The sequence below is a fragment of the Macrotis lagotis genome, chromosome 3, assembly GCF_037893015.1.
Source record: "Macrotis lagotis isolate mMagLag1 chromosome 3, bilby.v1.9.chrom.fasta, whole genome shotgun sequence".
In the NCBI taxonomy this organism is placed as follows: domain Eukaryota; kingdom Metazoa; phylum Chordata; class Mammalia; order Peramelemorphia; family Peramelidae; genus Macrotis; species Macrotis lagotis.
The window spans coordinates 240404130-240430347 of NC_133660.1; the positions used below are offsets into that span (position 1 = coordinate 240404130).

The 26218-nt window shown below is 38.8% G+C and overlaps 1 protein-coding gene across 2 annotated transcripts in view; it reads right to left on the reverse strand.

Moving 5' to 3' along the window:
* Positions 1–26218, reverse strand: part of GALNT18 (polypeptide N-acetylgalactosaminyltransferase 18) — a 452134-nt gene that overhangs the window by 147101 nt on the left and 278815 nt on the right. For both annotated transcript variants that reach the window (XM_074230318.1, XM_074230319.1), the window contains 2 exons: positions 6557–6740; positions 1811–2008 (listed from right to left, as the gene is read on the reverse strand). In XM_074230318.1, the coding sequence (XP_074086419.1) occupies positions 1811–2008; positions 6557–6740 (382 nt within the window). The remainder of the gene's footprint in view (positions 1–1810; positions 2009–6556; positions 6741–26218) is intronic.

Below are 26218 nucleotides of genomic sequence, written 5' to 3' on the forward strand. Positions count from 1 at the left end.
TTACTTAACTATGCATATATTATACCCTCTCAATAGAATGTTTGTTCCTTGATGGAAGAAACTCTTATTGCATTTGTGCCTTTATATCACCAAATAGAGTATCATACATTTAGAGAGAGAGAGCACCATAGCTAATCAAATACTGAGCCTGGAGTTAAAAAGACCTGAGTTTGAATCTCATCTCAAACACTTGGTAGCTGTGTGACCCTAACCAAGACACATCTCTGAACCTCAATTTTGTCACATGTAAAATGGGGATAATAAAAGTAGAGGCACACACTTTACAAAATGGTTGTGATATTTAGATGAGAAAACATATGTGAAATCCTTTGAAGACCTTAAAGCACTAAATATATGCCAGTTATTATCATTACACTTTTTAGTTGCTTTTCATTCATGTCAAACACTTTGTGATCCCTTTTAGGGTTTTTTATTTTTGGCAAAGACACTAGAGAGATTTGTTATTTCTTTCTCTAGTTCATTTTACCGATGAAGACACAGAGAAAACAGGATTCAATGATTTGCCCAGGGTCTCACAGTATCTGAGGTCTCACTTGAACTCAATTCCTTCTCACTCCAGTTCTGATGTGCCATCTAATGCCAATTATCACATTTCACAAGTTATTCAATAAATGTTTGGTGAAACAAATTGAATTTTAGTGTAGAACTCCATGTTACAAAGAACTTTATATCATTTGCTCCTCATACCAATGCCAGATGGAACAGAGGTAGAATAAGAGTTATTATTCTCATTTTCTATATGGAAAAAGTGTGAATAAAAAAGGAGAACTGACTTGTCCAAAGCCAGGTCCAGGACCTCTTCCATTATGCCTCTTAAAAGTTCGTCATTGTGACAATATTTTTAAAAAATACACTATTAAGCTATCAGACCACAACTGAGAATGGTGATGATAACATGAGTCCCTATTAACAAAGAACATAGTAACTGTCTTGTAGGGCTTAATTTTTTTTATGGGTTTTGACTCATCAGAAGCTAAATCTACCCAATCCAATATATTGTATTTTCCAGTTGATAACACAAAAGATAGCAAAAGCAGAGATGATTTGGAGCTTTGAAAGGCAGCTGGCAGTCTCATTTTCTGCTGGTGAAATTTTAGTTGCTTTACTCTCAGGAAAAGACCCAGGATCCTGGCCCAGCATTTTCTTATGTCCTTTATCTCACTAGCTGAGAATAGAATTGATGGATGGGAGCAGATTAGCCAATGGGAAGGGATTGTTGTCTGTCCTTTGATCTGAAGAAGACCATGACATCATGGCAAAGATGATCATGGGAAATAAACTTAAGGAAGGAAGGGCTATGCAAGTCACCAGCCTCACTCTCTCCTCCAGAGCCTTCTGGGATCAATGACCAGATATGGATCAGGACAACTGGAGATGACGCTGAATACAGTGGGAAACCTTGGACTTTTTATGTTAAGGTCTTTATCAGGCCTCAGTTTGACTAAGGCAACTCAAGGTATGTAAAAAAGAAATGAAGCAGAAAGAAGTCAATATCTCTTTTATACAATCAAAAAAAATCAATCTGAAAGGAGAGGACCCTCAGAGTTTTTTGACCAAAACAGAAACAATTGCTATTTACACTCATTTGGAGCCAATCAGGATCCAATTAATGACCAAGTTAGTTTAGCCTGGGACCTATAGTTGATAATCAAAGAATCAGAGTAATTTTGGGATTGGTAAACCTCAACCTATCTTGAACCAGGGGCTAAATGGCTTCCAGGAGTGGATGGAAACAGAAAACCCATCTGTATATTGGAAGGGCAAAAGGGCTATCATTACCAACACATACCTTATTGGAGCAGTTGAATTGTCCAACTTCCACCAGGACTTGGGAGGATTTAAATAGCGACACCAAAGTTCCCAATCAAAGCCTTGTGCAGCCAGGGGATACTCTTCAATCTCAAAATTGTCATATTTGATATTGTCAAAGGAGGGAGAAATGATCCGCTTCCGGTTTTCTTTTATCCTGGTGAGCACAGGTTCTGCCCTGGGTGGGGAAGAAGGCAGAGAGATAGCTACTGCTGGGGATATTTTCATCATATCACAGTACCTCTCAGGTGGTCCTTCCTTTCCTCTTTTGGATCTAAGGGGGATAAATCTAATCCCTCTTCCATAACTTAACCCTTTAGATATTTTAAGACAATAATCTGTTCTAAGTCTTTTCTTCTCTAATGGGACAAAGGTTCAGGTTAATAATCCTCTGACAAAGGGTTGTGGAATGGAACCAGCAAAAAAAGCAAATTTAGAGATCCCCTTGGGAACAAAGGAAAGTAATTTTACTAAGATTATGAGTTGGATGGGTGTCAAAAGTGATCTAGTCAAGGCAGCCTAAACATCAACCTCCTCTACTGCATTCTGAAAAAAATCTAAAATTTTCCTGAGACCCTTCTTTCCCAAAGCAACTCATCTCCTTTAAATCAACTCTAATGGCTGAAAAAATTTATCCTTATAGAGAACTAAAATTTGCCTTTTTGTAATAATACATTATGGACCCATTATTCAGCCAGTTCCAGGTTCACCTCTCTTTGTTGATCATCTAGCTACATCTTTCCAACTTGTACTGAGTATAGCATGAAAGACTTTGTCAAATACTTTATCAATGTTCATACTTATCACATATATGGCATTCCCCTGATCTATTAGACTAGTAACTTCTTCAAAAGAATGACTGATGTTAGTTTGACATAACCACCTCCTGATGAGACCATGTTGTCTGTTACTGACCATAGCTTCCTTTTCTATGTTTAAAATCATCCCTTTAATAAGAAACAAAGTCAAGTCCACTCAGTGGCCTAGATCCTGTAGATTCTAAGTTATTCTCTCTCTCATAAAATTAGAATAATTACTCCATTTCCACTTATGTTTTTAAATATATATTTTTTAAAATATATGATCAATGGGGATGGCTAGGTGGCACAGTGGGTAGAGCACCAGCCCCGGAGTCAGGAGTACCTGAGTTCAAATCCAGCCTCAGACACTTAATAATTACCTAGCTGTATGACCTTGGGCAAGCCACTTAACCCTATTTGCCTTGCATCATATATATATATATATGTGTGTGTGTGTGTGTGTGTGTGTGTGTGTGTGTGTGTATGAGCAGGGTATTAAGATAATCTGGCATCCTTACTTCATGATAACTAAAACAAACCAATCCAGCTCTGGTTCTTTTTTCCAATATTGTTCTCAAGAAGAGAAAAAAAGAAAATTTTAGTTTTCAGAGGAATGAGTAACTTTTAGCTTTGGTTTTATACAAATGCACAATACATTATTAAGGCATGTTTGTGTTCCATCGTTTTCAATCACATCTTACTCTTTGAGCCTCCATTTGGGGCTTTCTTACAGAGATACTGGAGTAATTTGCCATTTCCTCCTCTCCCTTATTTTACAGATGAGGAAACTGAGGGGTAAGTGACTTACCTAGGGTCACACAACTATTAAGTATCTGAAGCTGAATTTGAACTCAAGAAGATAAGTCTTCCTAACTCTAGGCCCCAACTCTATCCATTGTGCCATCTAGCTGCCCCAATGAGGGAAAAATTCTTAAGTCAAGTATGAATGTGTATTATCAGAACTGGTAGAAGAAATTGAGATCCAGAAAAATTTCTTTTTGTCAGTTGTCACTGTATGGTATTCATAGAATCATCAAATCTTCAAGCTAGAAGGGAGGCCATAAGTCATCTATTTCTACCCATACCTGCTTATGAATCTCCTTTGCTACCTCTTTGGCAACTAATCATCCAAATTTCTCATTGAATGTCTTCAGGGATAGAAAAATACTACCTTCCAAAGCAGCCCATTCCAATTTTGAAGAGCTCTCATTGTTAAGAAATTCCTCTTTAGAAATCCAATCTGACAACAACTATATTTTTTCTAAAAATGCTCCAATTCACTAATGATTAGAGAAATGTAAATTAAAGCAACTCTGTGATTCCATTTCACATTCATCAGATTGGCAAAGATGACAGAAAACTCTCCCGTGTTGAGACCAAGGGAAAACAGGCACACTAAAAAGCACTGGTAAATTGGATCAACATTTCTAGGAAGCAATATGAAAATGTGCCCCCAAAGTTAGGAAACCATGCCTACCTTTTGACCCAACAACACCAAAAATTTCTTCCCTATTCTGAATCAAAGTATGGTTAACTGTATTTCATAGGATTGAAAAGCTTTAAATTTAAAATCTGAAGGAAAATCATAAATCTTATAATCTAATTCCCTTCATTTTTCAAATATGGAAACAAAAGCCTAGAGAGAAGGGGATGGGGGGAGGAGGTGAATGATTAGGTCAAAATAACACATATGCTAAGGGCTAGAGTTGAGATTCAAACCCGGAACTTCTGTCTCCATATCCAGTTGATTTTCATCATATCACAATACCTCTCAGCTGGTCCTTGCTTTCCTTTTTTTGGATCTAAGGGGAACATAATCTAATTCCTTTTCCATAACTTATCCCTTTAGATATTTTAAGACAATAATCTATCCTATGTCTTTCCTTCTCTCTCTCTCTCTCTCTCTCTCTCTCTCTCTCTCTCTCTCTCTCTCTCTCTCTCTCTCTCTCTCTCTCCTATTCCTGGGTCTCTTTCTGTCTCTCTGCCTCTCTGATTTTACTTAGCATCTCTGACTCCTTCAACCCTCAAGACATAGGCTGAGAAGAACAGTTGAAAAGCCCCAAAGAGGAATAAGACTTGGGGGCCTATCAATGACAGCTTCAATATACCTGTTGACTCATAATGATTAATGTGTTTCTACAGAAGGCCTCTACTCATTAGCATTAGATTTCCTGCATAATTGTTTATTCAAATCAGCTTTAAATAATCCAATTCCCTCTCCTATCCTGACCATAAATTCAATGAAAATGGCTTGTAAATGGCTGGAAATGCCAAGCAGGAACTTTAATCATAAAAAACTGTTAGCAGCAATCTTCATTTTTCTTGAGTTATAGGAAAACAAGCTCAGATCTAGTCTGTAACTCAGAAGAAAATTGTTTGTTGTTTCTTTCTGTTTCTTGAATGTTCTAATGAAAAGAACCCCAAATGTGAAGTCAGAAGAAGTGGGTTCCAGTTTAGGTTTTATTATATACCTATGTGGTCTTGAATAAGTCATTCCCTCTTTCCAAGTCTCCATTTATTCATTCACAAAATGGGCATAATGATACATTCATTTCCCACTTCACAGCTATGCTGAAAAATTCATTTAAAAAGTGAAGTCCCTGCTTAGCATTTCCAGGAAGCAGTTGGTGGTATAATGGATAGAACAGTAGATCTCAAGAAGCTCTGATTTCAAATCCAGTCTCAGATACTTCCTAACTGTGTGACTCTAGGCAAGTCATTTAATCTCTTTCTGTTTCAATCTATAAAATGAAAATATTAATAATACTTATCTCTCAGGACAATTGTGGTATTTGATACAACAATGAAGAACATGCTCATCAGAGTGCTTGGCATATCAAATGCACTATATAAACACTCCATATAATTGTGAGCTGCTATAATATTTATAGCAATGGTAATAATAGTTAATATTTACATGGTACTTTAAAGTTTATAAAATACTTTTTATATATACATATACATATACATATACATATATATATATATGTATGTATAATCTCTTTTAAGTGTAACCATAGACTTGTGAGGCAAGTACAATGGGTTTGATTATTTCAGTTTTATTGATCAGGGAACTAAGTTCAGAGACAGGAAGTGATTGTGGCAAGATTTGAATCCAAATTTTTCTGGTTTCAAACTTAGCATGCTTCTTCCAGACTCTTATATTGAGTCCCATTCTGGATTCCCTCAATCTTCCCCAGGCAAGCATTAGAGGGGCTGGAGACAAGGAAGATAAATTTCTCCTTATATACCAAGGTCTCCATTTATTTACCAAAATACAAGTGCTTAAATATCTCTCCAGTCTCTAATCCACTCCCACTCCTGTGGCACTTAGTAAGATAAGGCTCTGGTGCTCAAGGACACCAGATGAAGATAATTTACAGTGCTCCCATACACAACAGTCCCTAACAATCAATATCACCAATATCCTAGGAGTATAGATTTATAGATTAATGCCCTCCTTTTACAGATGAAGAATCTGAGACCCAAAGGTAAAGTTAATTACTCATGGTCTTATTCCATAAGTAGTAAGTTGCAGAAATGAGATTTGAACCTAAATCCAGAGAATCCAGTTCTCTTTCCACTGTATCACTCTGCCTCCTATTAATATTAACCTTTTTTTGGAACAATGTAGACTTAGTAAGAAAGCCCCAATTTTTAGGACATCAGTGTTTATTAGGAATGTTTTCTACAAGGGTATATGGCTCACAACCATAGATATTCTACCTACCCCAGCAAATTTATGTTGTTCATTAGCAATCATGCTATCACCACTTAAACCACTTTACTCAAACAAAGGTACCATCTCCAGCTCATGCTCCCCAACATGTGAGGAAAAAGTTGTACAGATCAGAATCAAACCAATGATGCCTCCACGATCCTTTCATAGAAAGCCTCAGAGGGGTGATAGAAATTTTGGCACTTACCAGCCAACATTGAACTCCACATGGGCATCAAAGAGAGCAACTACTGGAGCTGTGGCTGCTCGCCAGCCACTTACACGAGAACGAATCAACCCTTCTTGCTTGCTATGACGAACAACCTTAATGAAGCCAGGCTTGTGAGCATTCACCTTGTCCACATAGTCTTTCAACTTCTCTTTGAGTTCTTCTGTTGTAAAAGAAATGAATGAGACGTCAGAAAGAGGAAGTGGTAAAGGGGAAGAGTTCCCCCAAATCTCCAATTGAATACAAAAGATCCCTGAGAGTGGAATAGGCACAGAAGACATGAAGCAAAGTCTTCAGCCATAATGAGGTATATGATGTTATACATTCCATAAATGAGAACCAAGTTGATAAATAGCTAGGGGTGGACATTGTTGGGTAACTGCCTCAAGGATTGGCTAGAACAATTTATCCCCTTCTGTCTACCTCTTGGGATCCAATCTTCTGCTGATTTAAAACAAATCCAAATTGCTTCATTGAAGACCCATTTAGATAACCTATCAAAAATAGGATTTCATGAATCAAAGAGACATGTCAGGGACAACTAGAAACAAAGACCTAAGAAGTGGGTGTGTGGTGTTACCAAGCACTCTCCCTTTTTAGGGAGAAATGGTGAAATTCCTGCTCAGGTGTTTCTGATTACAGCAGGCTATCCAACCTCATGTTGTACTTCATTACATGATAAAAAGGATTTTGAGTTTCTTGGTCACAGCTCATCACACATTTGGGGGAGGATGAGGGAAACTAGATGAATACTTAAGAGAGAAAAATTAAGTATTTATGAAGCACTATGTACTAGACATTGCGTTAATCTTTGGGAATACAAACAACACAGTGCATATACTCCAACAGTGCATAAATAAAAGTTGGAAAGCAGGTGTGAGAGGAGGGTACATAAACAACTGGGAATGTCAGTTTCTCATGATTTACTATGGGTTAACTTGATTATGAAGAAAATTTATACTACCAACCTAAAGCCTGACATAAATGAGCTATTATTATACGAATACAGTCAAATACTTGAGTTATATAGATAAATTAGTACCTGTCCTTTTGTCTTACAGCCTAGAAGTGGGAAAAGACCCAGAGCAATATGCACAATGTTACATAAAAAAATTCAATAGAAGTGCCTAAGAAATTAGTAATGAGAGATCTTAAAAAGGAAAATCAGTAATATTTTTATCATTTCAAAGATTTGCTATTTGCATATTTGTTTTTTGTAAAAGATGCTGAAATTGGAGGGCAAGACCCTCAAGAGATGAAGACACAGAGTATGAGAGAGAAGGGTTATGCCTACAAAAAATGGTCCAAGGCATGGGCTAACCCACCCAGAAAGTGGGTCAGGATGATGAGTCCATATGGTCAAGGATATTGGACCAGTGGGGTCAATTGACATGGAATAGAATAGTATGCTTACCACACATAGGCTTAAGGTTCAATCCCAACATGGTCTCCTTTAGTTCACAGGATGTCATATTCTGCTTTTCAGCACAGACAATTTCTGATTCTAGGCAGTTTCTTCCCAAATAAAACAAAATTACCTACACATCAGAGTTACCTACACATGGACAGTCAAGACCAAACCCTTCTCCATTCCTAGGAAAACAAACAGCTCCCACCATCTATCTGATTGCTACCCATCCAAAATGAAATTGGAGTTGACTTTAATTTTGGGGGGCAACTTTGCTAGATCTCAATTTAAGATCTTCACTGTTGATAGGGTCAGTATTGCTAAAGAAATGTCAGGCATATTGGATGTTAAAAAAAAAAAAAACCTCAGAGAAACTTCTACCTGAGGCATTAGCCTAAAAGACATTAGACAGTTGAATTAAAATCCATATCTTTGTAGTTCAGTTATTTTTCAATAGTGAGCGACTTTTCATGATCTATTTTATGACTTTCTTGGCAAAGATAGCGACATAGTTTGCCATTTCCTTCTCAAATTCATTTTATAGATGAGGAACTGAGGCAAACAGGGTTAAGTAACTTGCACAGGGTTCCACAGTCAATCAGTGTCTAAGGTCAACTTTGAAATCATAAGATGAGACTTTCTGACTCCAGGACCAGAATTCAATCCAATGTACCCCCTAACTGCCTCCAAAAGAAATACATTTCTACTGAATTAATTAAAATATCTTCCTGTTTTATGAAAGGCAGCAGTCAGGGTGCTTAGTTCAGAGTGTTGGACTTAAAATTAGACTTGAAATGAGGGAGACCTTGGCTCAGATCTCACTTCTGTCACCTACTAGTTTTTTTTTTAAACCTGTGCTGTAAAGGGAGTTTCCATGCCGGAATACCCCATTCATCTTACATGTAGCCATATCTGTAAGTATTAGAGAAATGAAATTAATAAAAATATAATTCCTGACTATAAGGCATTCAGGTTCTACTAAGTAATATAAAGGGTGGTCCAAGGGGATACACCATCTACTCTGTTAAATACAATGCAAAGCAGAGAATGATGAGGGTCAAAGAGAAATCTAAACAATGTGTTAGAGGTATCTTTTAGGAGTGAGAGAAAACATTCAACTGAGATAACTGAGGAAAGCTACATAGAGGAGGTGACACCAGATGAATCCTGAAGGAAAATAAGTATTATAAAAGGTACAATTGAAGAGGGATGTTGAGGATGGCCTAGAAGGGAAGGATTGCATGTTGAATGAAGAGAATGGCTGGTGATTCATCCAACGAGACAGAAGTATAGAGTCTAACTGCTAATTGGATATCTTCACTGAGGTGAATTAACTATTTTGAGGTCATTCCCTGCCCCCCAATCATCTACCTTGGGTCTGATGGAAAGTGCACTGCCCCAGGATTCAGAGGATCTCAGTTCATATCTCTTCTATTTGTGTGACTTTAGGCAGATCAGTTGATTTCTCTTTACCTCAGTTTCCTCTTCTATAAAATGAGGCCCTCTAAGGTCTTCTGAATTTAAACTTAAGCTGATTGTTTCCAGGATGTCCTTTATTATGATCAAATCTGCCTGCTGGTAGCTTCTACCTATTGCTGCTGATTGCTTCAAAGACAATTCACATTCTGCATTACAGGAGTCATTCGGCTTGGCTGCTTCTGAAGCCCCATTATGTTAGGCAGAAATCTCTGCCTTGCTGACTGTTTCAACCAATTTCAAGGCATCTGATTTCCTGACTCAAATGAAAAAATGCTGAGAAAACCTGGTTTGTCTCTCAGGAGATCACACACCATATTCTTCCCAAACCATAGTCTAGAACAACAGCCCAATCACATCTTTCAGAGAAAGATGCCAAAGCACAGACATAGTCTTCCTCCAGCACAATTGTGAGTCTACCCAACTCCAAATAAAAGGCATGGCCCCGTTATAATGTCATGACACAAGGAGGTGTCTGCAAACCTGTCATAGGCAGGAGGGAACCTGAAATATATTTGCTTCATCTCAACCTGTTGTGTAAAGGAAATGATTTGCAAATAGATGCCTAGCATTTTCAAAGGCAGCTGTGCTGCTCTATTTGCAAAACTGTCTGTCCCAGCCAGATCTGTTAGATTAGAAGGAGTTGATTGAGGTTATGCTTCCTTTCCTTCATATTCATGTATTCATAACTGGTCACCATTGCACTGGGAGGAAGTAAATCTCGGTTGTAGTGCAAGGATATATATAGGTAGGACCGGATTGCATAGGGCAATGTGGCACCTTAATAAAAGAAAGGTTTCCAAGGAAAGGACCGAAAACTTCACCAACCTGTAACACGTCTGTAGCACTCAAGCCGACACAATGACATGCTTAACAGGCAATGGAAAATGGCATGGTTTGTGAGGCACCCCTGGGAAATTATTCAGCAAATTAAGCTGCTGTGAGGCAGGTGCTGAGATGATAGAGTTGAATGGATTGAAGTCTGAAGTCCTAAGTCCTATTACTTCTCTTAATTAATGGATATAGTCAGAACTCCCTTTCCCTATTCATTATCCTCCCCTCCTCCCCCCCAAAAAAACCCTTTTACAAAAGATTTATGAAAATCAAAAGGGGAGGGGAAAAAAGAATAAATCATGAAATGGTTTTGATTTTTTTGAGATGTTATTTCAAATTACCTTAAGAGCCAGGAAGATAAGAAAAAAGCATCCTATAAAAAGTTAAGTATGCAAAATGAGTCAAATGCAAAATGAAATTAAACTTTAAAAACTTAAATGGACAAAGTCATCATTGATTCTTAACCATGAATGACAACTGATTTGTGCCTGTTCACTCAAATAATTTGCTAAGGAGTAGGGAGAGGACACAAGAGAGACATTTTGTAACAAGGTCATGGAAGGAGAATCTGCATCTGAATTTGTTGAGAAATAGAATCTTATACTGGTTAATCTTGGCATTAACCAGGGTGATCTACTTGCAATTCAGTTTGGCAATGAGAAGTGTGCTCTTGGAAACAGGTTTTAAAATGGTGTCTCTCACCTCACATATTTGAAATTGTTCATAATTACTGGTCTCCAGTAGTGCAAATGAAAAGATTAAAGATGCTGCAAATTCCTAATTATTTTTCTAAGAATAAACTTTAACTAGGCTTATCATTATGGTTCTCACTTAACTCATTTAAGACCTAAAAGTTAATTCTACAAAGGACACATTCGGAAAGAAGGCTAACCTTATACAAATTTGTAAGTATATCTGAATAATCTAAATAAGACAACTGAACCTCCATCCCCATGAGAATAATCCAGCTGCTTATTTTTGCTTTTAAAAGTCTTTCCAGTGAAGCTCTAAAGGACCTGAATGGTTTGATATTCTTATGGGTTCATTCCCTCATTGATTCTGCTTATTAAAAATTACAAGTAACCACATTTTCATGATTTGTGGCCTCCTTTTAAAGCATTTTAACAATAAAGTTTATTTTGAATGGTCCTAGAGGATTTTCCTAACTTGGACAGGTTCCATCTAGCTCTTGTAAACGAAGCCTTTTGGGACAAGTTTCTAAATATAAACCATAGCCTATAGGATGCATAATAATCATTGCTCCAATTTTGATTGCTACTTATAATTTACAAAAGTTATGAGATGAAGATGGTCCTCAAGACCTCAAATGAATCTATGATATCATCAATGAGGATATTTTTCCAATTCAGATTTGCAACCTTTCTAGGGCTGCCCACCTTGTGAAAACTTTTATAGGATCATAGATTTAGAGTTGTCCACCTTAGTGGACATCTAGCTCAACCCTTCACATTTTACAAATGAAAGTACTGAGGCCCAAAAAAGTGAATTAACATGTTGACGGTGGTGAGTAATAGAGTTAGGATTTACACCTATTATCTTGATGCCCCTTATTCATGACCTCAAAGTTCATCACAGGGAATCACTTAACATGTTGGGAGATTTCCCTTCTCTTGGCATCACAAAAATAACAAAGGAGTTGTCCCTTGATTGTCTTTATTTCATCACATGACCAGTCCACTTTCCTTTTTGTATAAAACTTTTCTTGATATTTTCTCTCTGGTTCACCTCTGTCATTCCTTCTTTGTAATATGTTGTAGCCTTTTTACACTCCCTATGCACATCCACAGGGCTCTGGGTAAAGGTCAATTCTTCAGAGACAACTCATGACAAGTATTATCATCCCTACTCTACAGATAAAGAAACTGAGACTGAAAGATTATAGAACTTGCCCCAAGTGATGCAACTAGTGAATGGTAGAATAAAAACTAAAACGCAGACCTTCATTCATGCTCCATATGGACATATTACTTAAAAACAAACTTCAATTCTGTATATTGTCACAATCCTCTTGACTATCTTAAGATAATTGTTTTGGAGTGCTGGAAAACTACAGGAGACCTAGTTGGGGAACATAGTCTCAGCAATGAGCCACCATTGAATGGAAACCTCTATCACCGAGGCTTCTCAGGAATCCAAAGTCAAAGACACTATGTGTTCTCCAAGGAGCGTTTCTATAGTCTTATTTCCTAAACCCAATGCTGCTCTACTGTTGACCAGTTGTGGGAGATTTTGCATCATTCCCCACCTCAAAGCAGACAGATCTTGTACCATCCCCCTCTCTACACTGGATCAGAATTGGATTGGCAGATGTGAAGAAATCTGTTTCAGCTGCTTAACGGTCCTAAGCCTTATTAGATCCTAAGGACCTTAGGGGCTAGAACTTGGCTACAGGACTGGCACATTTCAGTTACCATGATGTACGTCAACAGCTTTCTCTTTTTATTAAATGACAGTGTAGTGTCAGAAACAAGACTGCCTCATGTGACTGGGGACCATGTACCAGCCTTATGAGAACATGGCCGGAGAAGGCAAGCCAGGCAGCTGGACAAATATCTCATCCATTCAATCAAAGCAGGTCAAAAATTGGACTTTTCTTGTTCTCAAAACAATTGCAGCAACCTATGTCAAGGGACTAATCAATGAGTGCACACAAATCTAGGAAGAGGTGTCCTAGTCATTTGCTACTCAAGGAAATTTAGAGATTTGCATATCCAGATAGGGAAAGACAGTGTAGAGGATGAGGAAGAAAATAACAAATAAGATGATCACAGAATTATAGATTTAGAGTTGGGAGGGATCTCAGAGATCATGAAGCCTTCTCCCTGGTAGAGACTTCTCTAAGTGAGGCTCTGCTCACCTCTGTCTTACCTTTCTCTCCTCTTACCCTATAGTCACTCTCACTCTGACCTCCCCTACCCCTCAGTCCCCTAGTTCAGGGCCACCAGCACCTTTCTTAGGGTTGCTTCTTTATATTTATCCTCAGATATCTCTGGGGAGACTAGTAGGGTTTATATAGTGCAAAGAAAGAGGTAAAGGACAAATATTGAATTATTAGACTAAAGCGATCCACATAGACAAGTGATAATTCAAGAGAAGGGGAGGGGAAGAATTCATTTAGGGCAACTGTCTTCATTGCTAGATAACCTAAAAGTGGTTGACTTGGGTCAGAAAGAGACCTGAACTCAAATTCCACTTCTGGAATTCCCTAGCTATCACTTAACCTTTCTGAGCCACAGTTTCCCCCTTTAGCTATTCTCTCAAAAACTGGTTTAAGTGAACAGAATTCTCCCTAAGGGTTAAACCCAAGTTACAAAGGTAGGACAAGACGAAGACTGAAACTGAGTAGCATCAAGGCTGGCATAGTTTTCAGGTCTACACAGACTATGGGGAGAAGTTAGGTAAAGAGAGGAACCAACCTGTCTCAGGAACCCAAACAGAGAAAGAAACTGAAGAAAGAGATGGGAAAGCTTCCTTTGCATTCTCTGGGATTTTCTGGGATCACTGCTCTACTCTTTCAATTCAGACTGTCCTGAAAGTCCTTTTCTCAGTCGTTTTGACTGGATCATCATTCCTGTCTTGCCCCTTACCTGTGGGTGCCCCCCAGGTCAGATAAGGGGTTTGTTCTGAGCCCCTTATCTTCTATGTCTATACTCTTTCCTAGTGATCAAGTTAGTTCCCATGGGTTCATTGAGAGTTTGTATGCAGATGACTCCCAGATCTACATATTCACTCCTAATCTCTCCAGTGCCTATTATCTCATCATCATCTACTGGACATTTTAAAGTGCATGTTCCATAGGATCTCAATCTCATTTTACTAAAATAGGATTTATTATCTTTCTTTTAAAAAAATCAATACCTTGGACAAGCCAAGAGAGGTATCAATACCTCTCTCCAAACTTTCTATTTTTGCTGAGAATATCATCATCTTTCTAGGTTCCCAGGTTTATAATCTCATAGACATTCACTATTCCTCTCATCCTCTCCCTGTCTCCATCCATCCAATCAGTTGCCTATATCCATGACATATCTTGGAGATTTCTCCCTTCTTTCCTCTTCTATGGTCTTATTTCCTAAACCCAATGCTTTGGAATCTCATCACTTCTCAGGTGTACTGTTGCAATAATCTCCTAATCAGTCCTTCTGACTTGAGACTCTCGCATTACCAATTTAGCCAGTCAGTCAAGATTTCCTAGGTTGCTACAATATTCAGAACTGTGCTAAGTGCTAGGAGTACAAATGTATTGGATCATATACATCTTCCTATCTTTATCTAAATTCCTCACTTTCATTTTTTCTTATAGAATCATAATATTTATTTACCAACATACCACTTTTTGTTTACCAATATCTTGTTTGAGTTAAACTGGAGGTCAGAAGAAATGATACGAGGATACCCTCAAGGTCTCTCTCAAGAACTTTGGAATTGATTGTGAGCCTTTTCCGCATTCACTGGCACAGAACCACTCAGCATGGCATGCCCACCTCAAAGAAGGTGCTGTGCACTATAATTATGTAGCTAAAAAGAAATATGAAATGCCCAAATTTAAGAGACATTTCCCAAATGATCACACTCTTTGTGACTGACCTGTGGTAGAGTTTCTGAACTCATATTGGTCTAATCAGCCACATTCAGAAACATTGCCATGGACCTCACTATAGTGATATCATTTTGTTCCTTTTCAAAAATGAAGCACAACAACTAGGAACACTGAGTAAAACTGAATTGGGCATTTAAGTGAAATGAAAGCCCAAAATGAGTCAATAGTATCATATGGTAGCCAAGAAATGAACACATTCTCAAGTTGTCCAAGAGAGGCATGATACCCAGAACTGGAGAGAGAAATGTCACTGTTTGAAGTCACATCTAACCACTTCTGAAGTCTTGCATTCAGATCTAGGCATCATATTTTAGATTTTGGGTTTTATTTTTAGTTTTTTTTTTTTTTTTGCAAGGCAATGGGGTTAATTGGCTTGCCCAAGGCCACACAGCTAGGTAATTATTAAGTGTCTGAGGCCAAATTTGAACTCCGGTGCTCCTGAATCCAGGGCCAGGCACCACCTAGCTGCCCCTAGCCATATTTTAGAAAGGTCACTGACTTACTAGGGACTATTTAGAGGACAATGACCAAGATGGTGAATGGGAGGTCATATGTAGATCAGCTGAAAAAACTGGCAATGTTTATTTTCAAGAAGAAAAGACCTGAGAAAGGTGTAATGGTTTTCTTCAATTATTTGAAAGATTATCATTTGGAAAAGAGATTAGACTTATTCTGCTTGGATCCAGAGGGAAGAACCAGGAACAATGGAAGCAAATTGCGCAGAGGTCAATTTAGGAGGAGGAAAATCTTTCTAATGACTAGAGCTGTCTAAATGCACTATGAGCTGCCTCATTATGTAGAGATTTCTCCCCCCCACCCCCACCCCAACTAGAGGGCTTCAGACTAGATGAACACTTGGGCATGTTTTTAAGGGATTCATTTTCAAGTACAAATTGGACAACCCAATCTCTGAAGTCCCTTCCAAGTCAGAAATCAATGGCTCAGGGAACTGAGATGAAAGATGTGTTTCACTCTCCTTCCTGAGTCTCTGGGAGAGGTTCTGAGGCCACAGAAATTATGGCATACATCACAAAGCTTCTCTCACATCTCTTTGATTGCTATTTGGAAAGTAAGCAAACAAGTTGGAATGAAGTATCATCTTCAGGAGTAAGACTGTTCAGGTGCTTGAGTTAAGCAGTTTATTGCCGCAGGTACCTGGGGGAAATTAATAGGGTTTGATTCCAGCAAATAATGCTTAAATTATATACTCGTAGTTTAAGTTTGTCAGGTATTTGATGAAACATGAGTGTGGGGAGCCATCATAGCCAATGATAGGTGATTGTTATTTCTCTCATTCAAAAAGATAATAGGAGGGGTGTCTAGATGGTGCATTGGATAGAGCGCTGGTCCTGGAGTCAGGAGTACCTAAGTTCAAATCTGGTCTCAGACACTTAATAATTACCTAGTTGTGTGGCCTTGGGCAAGCCACTTAACCCCATTTTCCTTGCAAAAATCCTTAAAAAAAATAAATGCAAGGCAAAAAAGGTGAAGTTCCTTAGGTCAGATGGTAAATGAGTGAAGGGAGCTAGATAAAATAGTGGAGAGAGGGATGAATTTGGGATCAGGAAAATTTAATTTCAAACTCTGCCTCACACACTTACTAAGTGACCCTGGGCAAGTCACAACTTCTTGTAGCTTCAATTTCCTCATCTGTAAAACCAGAGGGTGAGTCTATGTAGGATTCATGCTAAGTCTTCTAAGTTCCAATCCAACCCTCCTAGAAGATGGAGAAGTATGATACAAAGTCACTTGGATCAGAAATCTGGAGGTATAGTTTCAAGTCATGCTTTTGCCTATAACCATTGACTTTGTGCAAGTCACATTCTCAACTTAAACTTAAATTTCCTCATTTGTAAAATGAGAGTAACTAGGTGATAAAGTGGGTAGAGCATTGGGCTTAGAGTCAGGAAGACCTAAGCTACCTATAGCGAAGTCTTTTGTTCCCTCAGTGAGTCTCATTTTTCTCACTTATAGAATGAGGGTTTAAAGCACCACCAGACTAAGTAGCACTGTACCTACTGATGAAATCTGATGACTCCCAGCTTGCTTATCAACTGCAGCCTGTCTCTGTCACTGAAGATAACAAATGTACCAATTTAAAATTTTCTTTCTCATTAGAATGTGAGCTCCTTCCCAAAGAGATCAAAGAAAGAAGAAAAGCCCAAGCAATGCAAAAAATTTTATAGTGGCAAAAAATGGAAACTAAGATTCCCAATGATTAGAAAATGACTGAACAAAACCTTGTATCTATTTTCACATTTTGTAATATTATTGTGATATAAGAAATGATAAAATGGATGGTTTCAGAGAAATTTGGAAAGACTTATCTGAACTGATGTAGACTGAAGAGAACAGTATCAGCTGAAGATAATGTTTGTCCTTCATTCTTGAAGAAGACCTTGACATCAAGGAGGTGATACCCTGACAAGCAAGTGAATTAGATTTGAGTGACAGGGTATTGTGTTAAGTCACCAGCCTCACTTTCTCCTCTGGAACCATCTGGGTCCAGTGGCCAGATATGGATCAGGATGACTGGAGATGGCCCTGGATGTGACTTACCCAAGTTACAGTTACCCAAGATCACACTAGTGATCTTACCCAAGTTACAAGACACTTACCCAAGACACTTACCGAAGATCACACTAGTGTCACTTAGATAGTATCAAATGTCTCGGGCTGAATTTGAACTCAGATCCTCCTGACTCCAGGACTGGTACTCTATCTACTGTAAGATCTAGCTTCCCCAATCAGAATCAGATAAATCTATAAACTTAACAAGAGGAGTATAAAAATAAACAACTGTGAAAGGTTTGGGAACTCTGATCAATGCAATGGCTCATCATGATTCTGTAGAACAAATGCAAAGTCTTCTACTCCCTCCAGGGACAGAGAGGTAATGGACGAAAGAAGCAAAATGAGATCCACATTTTAAAAACATAGTCAATATGAGAATTTGTCTCATATGACTATGCATACCTTGTTCTTCTTTTAATGTTAGTGCCTTCTCTCTGCTGATTGTCTTCAATTTCTCCTGTGTAGAGCTTGTTTGTATCTAGCTATTCACATGGCATCTCCATCACTAGACTGAGACCAAGAACTACTGGGAAGGGAGCATGACTTTTTATCTTCTGCATTTTATATGGTGCTGGTAAGGTCCTTCATCAATACTCAATGACAAGGGTTTTCTTTTTTCTTTTGGGGGGGGTGCCACTCAATAATAAATAAATAATTGAAAAAATAAATTCAAAAATTATTATGAGTTAAGAGCATTTTCATTCAATCTTGAAGACCAAAATGGATTGTCTTAAAGTTTTGGATTCATTAAAAAAAAACAAAAAAAACAACCGTAAGCTCCTTGAAGACAGGAGTGGTGATTTTTTGTTTTAGTTTTTAATTTCGCTCTTCCTATATTAATAGCACTCAACACAGTATTTTCCATGTAGTAAGCATTTAACAAATGCTAGCTGATTATGAAAGAACCAGGTATAGTGTAATTCGCAGGCGGCTACAGATAGGACTGTGAGATTTGCATGGTTGTCTGCAAATAAACCTGCATCGACTGCTCACAGGGACAGGATTGAGACAAGAGTTGAGTGAATCTTTGCTGATGAATCTTAAATCAGACCAGGCTGCTAGCACATCTTTCAAGTTAAGCCCCTAGGGAGCATTCATTCTGTGGACCCTCTAATTTCAGGGACATCCAGTGCCTTCTCCCAAGGTCATTTCTTTCAGAAAACTTTAGAAATTATCCCTGACTCAGAGCTGATCCATGGTCAACATTTCCTTCCACCCACCCAAGCTTTCAAGCTAATGAAGCAAAATTTAGTAAAGGAAGCTGCAGCTGTCCATTTTGGAGAAGAGCAAATAGGTGACTGATCTAAGGTCACACAGGGCACAAGTGTTAAGGGCAGGATTTAAACTTGTCTGTCCTTTAACACCGGGCTCAATGCTCATCTCTGACCCCAAGTCCAAGGTTCTAAGTTTTGTAGGTAGTAGAGACCCTTTAATACCAAACTAAGGTATTTTAAACTTTATTCTATTGGCAGTGAAGAACCTCTGAGCCACCCAATAGGTGAGTAAAACAAAAATAACAACAATTATAACAGCTTTTTTATATAGTTAGGCACTGTACTAAATAAACACTTTCCATTTATCTCATTTTATTTTTCCCACCAACCATAGGAAACCTGGAGGTGGTTACTATTATTAACCTCATTTTACAAATGAGGAAACTGAAGCAAACAATGGTTAAATGGCTTGCCCAGCGTCCCATGAGCTAATATGTGACAGAAGTGGGATTTGAACTCAGGTCTTCCAAGCTCTCTACATACAAAACTTCATTACCAATGGCTTTGGGGGTGGTGGTGGGGAATCAGTCCTTTAATAAAGGAATGGCTAGGTTTTGGCCCATAGCCCATAGTGATGAAATCACAGATTCATCTAAGTGATGAATTAGTGCCTATTATATTGCCTACCACATAGTAGGTGCTTATGAAATAATTGTTCCATTGAAGTAAGAACTCATGCATTAAGAACTTTTATTTGATTAGAAGAAGGAGACCAGTTCAGAGTTTATTGCAACAGCTCAGGTGAGTATCTCAGGAGCTCTCAACATCTCACCATATTGGATCCTCTCTTACGGGATGGCGAAATGAAACACAAATTTGTCTGCTTTTCCCTCCTCTTGACTAGTTAATTGTTCCTATTTTCTGATTCAGGTCAAAGAGGGCAGAGTTCCACAGGCAGCATTAGAGACCTACTCTTGATAGTGGAGCCTCCTTTCTACACAGAACACAACCCAGAACAGAAATGGTACCGAAATCCATTTTATTTCCATTAAAAGGAGGAAAGCGCAGGTGAGGACATTCTGCCCATGTGGGTTTAGCTTGACCGGCAAAGAAATGATAAGTTGATGGTGTGAAATCATTCACTCAGGAGACTGTCATTAGGAAAATGTCATTCATGTTGTCAGTTGATTTCAAAGGAAAAAGTGAAAATCATAGGCACATTAGCCCTTGGATCTGATGCCCTGGAGCTTAGAATCCTAGAATCACAAAATCTAAGTGCTAGAAAGAGAACACCATCTCCTCCCCTCTCAGCATCCCTTACAAGTAGTCTGACCTCAATATTTCATGAAAAAAAAATTTAATATTAAGCCTAAATTGGTATTTCCCCTTGGCAACTTCTACCCATTGCTCTTACAGAAGAAGTCTGATCCTTACTCCATTTAACAAATCTTCAAATATTTGAACTGAGCCCTCATATTTCCTCCCACCCCAATTCTCCTCTTCTGCAGGCCTAACAATCCCAATTTTTCTTTTTTTCCCCCATTATATAAATATTTTATTTGTTTTCCAATTACATACAATGGTCATTTCTATCAATCATTTTTTTTTGCAAGGTTTGGAGTTTTACAATTTTTTTCTCCCTCCCTCCCTACCCTCCTCCATAACCTCATCCTTTCAACTGCTTCTCACATGGTCGTGGATTCTGCTCTCAGTGAAGATTCATTAATGGTTAGATGACCTTGTACCTTTTGTGCTACTGAGGTATAAGTTGCCCTCTGTACCCCTAAAGTGCCTTCTAACTCTGATTCTGGGGGGGGGTAACCATTTACTAATAAGGAAACAGCTGCACTCTCCCTGAGAAGCTAATCTTTCCACTGTCTGGGACTGTCAATGACATAAATATTCAATGTACCTACAAATTGACTGCCAGAGTCATTTTGGACCTCTTACATTAAATATCTTATCTTTAACCAGCACCAGTCCTCAGAAAATTTTCAAATACCTGAACTTTGTGCCCCTACCTCCCACGTCTGAACTTTTCCCTACTTTCCAATAGCTCCTTCCCTTTCCTATCCATCTTTTCTGGTTCCCAGGGTCTTCTTGCTGTCTCCCAATCAAAATCTCCCCAGGAGAAAAGATGGTGAATTTATTCATGCTAGAGTGTCAAGGACTGATAACAGATTAAAGTGGTATCTCTGGGGATTTGCATTTAAGCAGCTACTCCAGCCCTAATCTAAAAGCCTCCATTCCCATTTCTGGTTGGAGAAAGTCCAGGAGAAAGTTGTTTGGGAAATAAGGCCTTCTCCAGCATCTGAATATTATGCCCCACCCCTTACTCATTATAACTTGAAGATTGCCAGTCACCTGGTTGATTAGATCCTGGACTCAGAATTAAAGGTATGGTGATAGGGTGGAAAATAAAATCTACTTACTGCTTTTCTGGGTTCCTTGTACAGTATTCCCTGGACAGCCTCAGCCCCAGGAGAGACAGACTTTCCAGCTTTATATACACTCTTATTCATCACAACATCCCAGCTGCCACAGCCTGAAACTGCCCACACCTGTTTGTCCTTGTTTATTAAGCAACAGATATTAACAACACTTCATATCTTGTAACACTTAACAATAAACTTAGTACGATAATTGCCATCATATAGCCTGGCAATAGCTAGCAAAATAAAAAAAAATTACATATTATCTCATTTTATTCTCATAATATAGCTAGGTGGTACAGTGCATAGAGCACTGGCCCTGGACTTGAATTCAAATGCAGCCTCAGACACTTGTCACCAGCTAATTATGTGACGACCTTGGGTAAGTCACTTAATCCTAATTGTTTTACACCCAGGACCATCCATATCTGGCTCCTGGACCCAGAAGGCTCCAGAGGAAAAAGTGAGGTTGGTGACTCAGCACATTACCCCCTCACTCAAATCCAATTCATATCATGGCATTACCTCCCTGAAGTCAAGGTCTTCCTCAAGAACAAAGGACAAAGGGTAGCTAGGTGGTGCAGTGGATAGAACGCTGGCCCTGGAGTTAGAAGGACTGGAGTTCAAAGCCATCTCAGACACTTAGTAATTGCCTAGCTGTGTGACCTTGGGAACATCACTCCCAACCCCACTGCCTTAAATAAACAAAATTTTCAAAAAAGACTGAAGAACAAACAATGACCCTTGGAGGGTAGGGACTATCATTATCCCATTTTATAGAAAAGGAAAATGAAGCCGAAAGTTGAAGTGACTTGCCTAGGGTCATAAAGACAGTGAATTCAGTAGGATCTGAACTCAGAACCCAAATCTAGCATACCACCAAGCTGCCTTGATCTTTTCCTTGAAGAGTCTGTGAAGAGGGTGCTATCCATGTTTCCATTTTGCAGATGAGATAACTGAGTTGTACATGGAGAGAAAGAACTAAGGGGAAGCTTCTTTTTTGTTTTTTTTTTCTCTGAGAAACTGAGTTAATTGTCTTCTGAGAAAGATTTAAAAAAAATTCTTTGAAAATTGAGTTTCATGTAAGCTATGGGGAAGGCATTCTAAAGATATCCCAAGTGAGATGAATAGTGTTTTTGCATTCCCATTTTACAGGCATTGTAAATTTGCTTTTGGACTGACAACTGGTAAATAAAAATCTTTAGAAGAAGATGAAGTCAAGGGTTCCTTACTCAAAGTCTAGAACAAAATGCCACATGGTCTCTGAAAAGTAATGGAGAATCTTGGATTGAGATGGGACTCTAGAGGTTTGGTTTTATCCCTATCCTTCTCCATGGAGCCCTGATTTTGTTTCTCACCTTACAATATTCAACTAAAGAAAATTGAATTGAGCTTGATATTGTTTCTGCTGATTAGAGTGAGAAAGAGTAGTGAGTGGTGTTGTTGTAGAGGTGAATGTGTTAGAAGACCTAGGTTCAAATCCTGGCTCAGACACATAACAACCTCCATTTTCTCATCTGTAAAATGGGGACACTTATAGGTTGCAGCAAGGATCAGCTATCAAGTATTTTACAAACCCTAAAGCATTGTATGTATGAGTTATTATTATATTTTTATCAAATTACAATAATTATATTTTGAATCGGAGTCAAGTGCTGCTTGGAAGTGTTTGTCTCACACAGTCAGATCTCTCTTGTTCAGGTCACCTCCTACAAAGAATATAATTTTATTATTACATGGGCTATTCTGCTGAATGAGGAAGTTCCCAGCCCTCAGACAAGACAGGGTCCTTGACTGCCAGGATTGCCCTTGTTGTTGGCCGCCAACTCTCAATGAGATGTCTCGAGTAGAATGGTCAGATGATATACCCTCCATCTGGCTCACCAAACCCAGGACACACTTCTGGAGAGGTGGAAGAAGATTGTGTATGCCATCTGGAGACCCACTATGGGCCTGAAGGGCTGAGGTCTGAGCTCCCCAAATATTCATAGCAAATGCTGTATGAGTAATACTCATTCCAGGGCTGTTTTTCTGCATACCATCAAGCTAAGGCAGAGAAACTGGCATTCACCAGTCATAAAGGAAGCATCTGCCCTTCTTGGCTCACTGATCTGGGGCCTCATGGTCTCTAAATTTGGAAGGATACTGGAACCTGGAGGCAGAAGATCAGGAATTTCAGACTATCAGTCACCATCTGTTAGCTGAGGGACCTTCAGCATGCCATTTAACTTCTCTGAGTCTCTGTATCCCCATCTATAAAATGGTGGTGGTTGGATCCAATATGTACCTCATGGAACTTTGTGAGAAGTGAACATGGTTAGGAATAGGGACTATACCTGCCATTTTACTGGCCTAGAGAACTCCCCAGGGAAAAAAAGCAGGGTGGCAACTTCTCTGCAACTTGAAGTCTTACAAAGTTGCCTGGGGACACTGAGAAATTTAGTCAACCAGTCTATAAGCACTAAAGGTGGAAACAGATCCTCCTGCCTCCAAGACCAACTCTATCCACTGCTCTATTCCATGGAATCCCATTAAATATCAACAGTTATCGATGATTATATTCCTCCCCTAGGATCCCTCCTCAAATTTCCAATCTAGCATCCATAACCCATAATGTCATTTCCTCTTCTCCTGAATGTGGGATATTCTAATTCTCAATTCCTGGGTGTCCTGGGTGAACAACATTAACAGATGTGTCTGGCAGATGGCACATCGGTGACATGCTCCATGAAATACTTAGCTAGCATTGTCCCCGGGAGCCAGTCCTGGGCGTGAATAACAATACCAACCTTTGGCTGCACTTGGTAGGATGCTCGAGGTATTTCACCATAGGTATAAGACCATTTGGGGGACAACATGGTAATGAGAGATAAACCAGTCTCTGTTGCCAACTGCTATCACCATAATCACAGAGTACCAATTAGAACTTGTTCCTGGCTCCTCTACGTGGACATCCCTCCCTTTGCTTTCAATAAAAGAGTAAGATGGGAGGAGAGGCTACAAAGCATAATCAGAACAACTTCTAGCCAGAATGGGTTCAGCACTAAGATGTGGTGAACTAAGACCTTAGTTTTTGCTTGCCATTGAAGGATACTTCCCTTCTCTCTCTTTTCACTGTTCCCCAAAAGGAGATGACTTTTTTTGTCTTCTTCCTCTGCCAGTGGGAGTAAGGCAAAAATCTTAATATGCAAATTTTCCAGGTTCATTCTAAGCCATGGTGACCTTTACCCTGTTCCCATCATGGCCATTCCCAAAGAAATATAGCAACCAAAAAGCAACACAGTAGAAAAATCTCTAGATAGGAAATCTGACTGACTGAGTTCCAATCTTACCTTTATCACTTATTAAGTATATGGTGTTAGGAAAGTTACCCAACCTCTCTAGTCTTTCATTTCTCAAATTAAAGAATTGGACTAGAGTAGCTTCTAAGGTTTCTTGATATTTTCATATTTCAGGTCAGAAGAAGTATCTCTTAAATTAAAATGTGTACTTGGAGAACTATGAGTAGTGGACTTATGGACAAAAAGACCCAAGTTCAAATTTCTGCCTTTTACTTATAATAGGTGTAAGCCAAGGCAAATCACCTAATCTCTTTCAGCCTCAGTTTCTTTATTTATCCAACAGAGATAATAATGTATGACCCTATGAAAGCAGAAATTTAACCTCATTTATTTTGTATATACCTGTATATGTGAATGTTATTTTCCCCCTAGGAGATATCTCATACAACAAAATCAGACAGACCATTGAACTAGATAGACCCCATGATTCTACCAAATTATATGCTGCTGGCTTAGAAAAACCAAGGCGAAAATAACAAAGGCTACTGAACTCTCAGCATTGTTCGTTACTATTCAAAAATGGCAGTTATCTTCTCCTCAAAGTCAGCAGCATGATCTATCAGAGGCTGCCAGATGATTTATGTAACAGAAAAGAGATTCAGGGTGATTGATATTATCAAAGGCCCAGTAAGTGAACAGCATGGGGCCGAGGGGAAGCCCGTAACTTTATTTGGTCATTGAACTAAATAAATAAACCTTGGAGGAAGACGAAAGTGAAGAAATGTATCTGAACAAACTTGTCCTGGTTTACAAGGCAAAAGGAAAAGATACCAAATTTGGGATTCCCCAATGCATGAGTTGTGAAAAAACACAGAACATGAGGGCTTGGCTAGTGGAGGAAAAAGAAGGATAATAATCCGAGGGTTCTACTATTAAGTATTGACCTCCGAATGAATGCAGTATGAATGAATAAAAAATGTTTAGGATTCATTTGCTATGTATCACTGAAACAACTGTACTAAACACTGAGGATACAATTCAAAAAGCAAAGAAAATCCTTCCCTTCAAGGAGCATCTATTCTAATGAGGGAGATAAAACACACTGAAGGGAATATTTGACCTGGGAAGGGTCTGCCTCAAAAAGTTTCCAGGATGGTGAGTGGCATCCAGATCCTACTGCTACCACTCTCAATGATGACTATTGGGATTCAGTCTGGCAGAGCCTTGGCTTTCAAGTTCTAATAGGATACTCCTTGTCTAAAGTGACTCTCGGGGCAGCTAGGTGGTGCATTGGATAGAGCACTGGCCTTGGAGTCAGGAGTACCTGAGTTCAAATCCGGCCTCAGACACTTAATAATTATGTAGCTGTGTGGCCTTGGGCAAGCCACTTAACCCCATTGCCTTGTAAAAACTAAAAAAAATAAAATAAAAAAATTAAGTGGCTCTCCAAGTGCTCTAGCTTGTCTCTGGACAAGATGCCTCAACAATGACCAATCTTCATCACCCCCTGTCCAGATTTATAGGCATTTTGGTCTCAGCTCCTTACAGTCTTAGCTTCCTTTACATCTCTCCTGCTTATCACTGTTGGCTTCTCTGGCCATCATTTTTTTCTTTGCTTTATTATCCCAGACTATGGAGTTTGGTTATATTTAGTCCTGCTGAATTTCCTCAAATTTGAGGATTTGAGGGGGCTGTTTTTCAGGCATGTACAGGAAATAAGAGGAGTTAGAGAGTGAGGAGTTAGGAGTTAGAGAAAGCTTCTGGTAGAAGGTAACATTTTAGATGGGACTTGTAAAGGAAG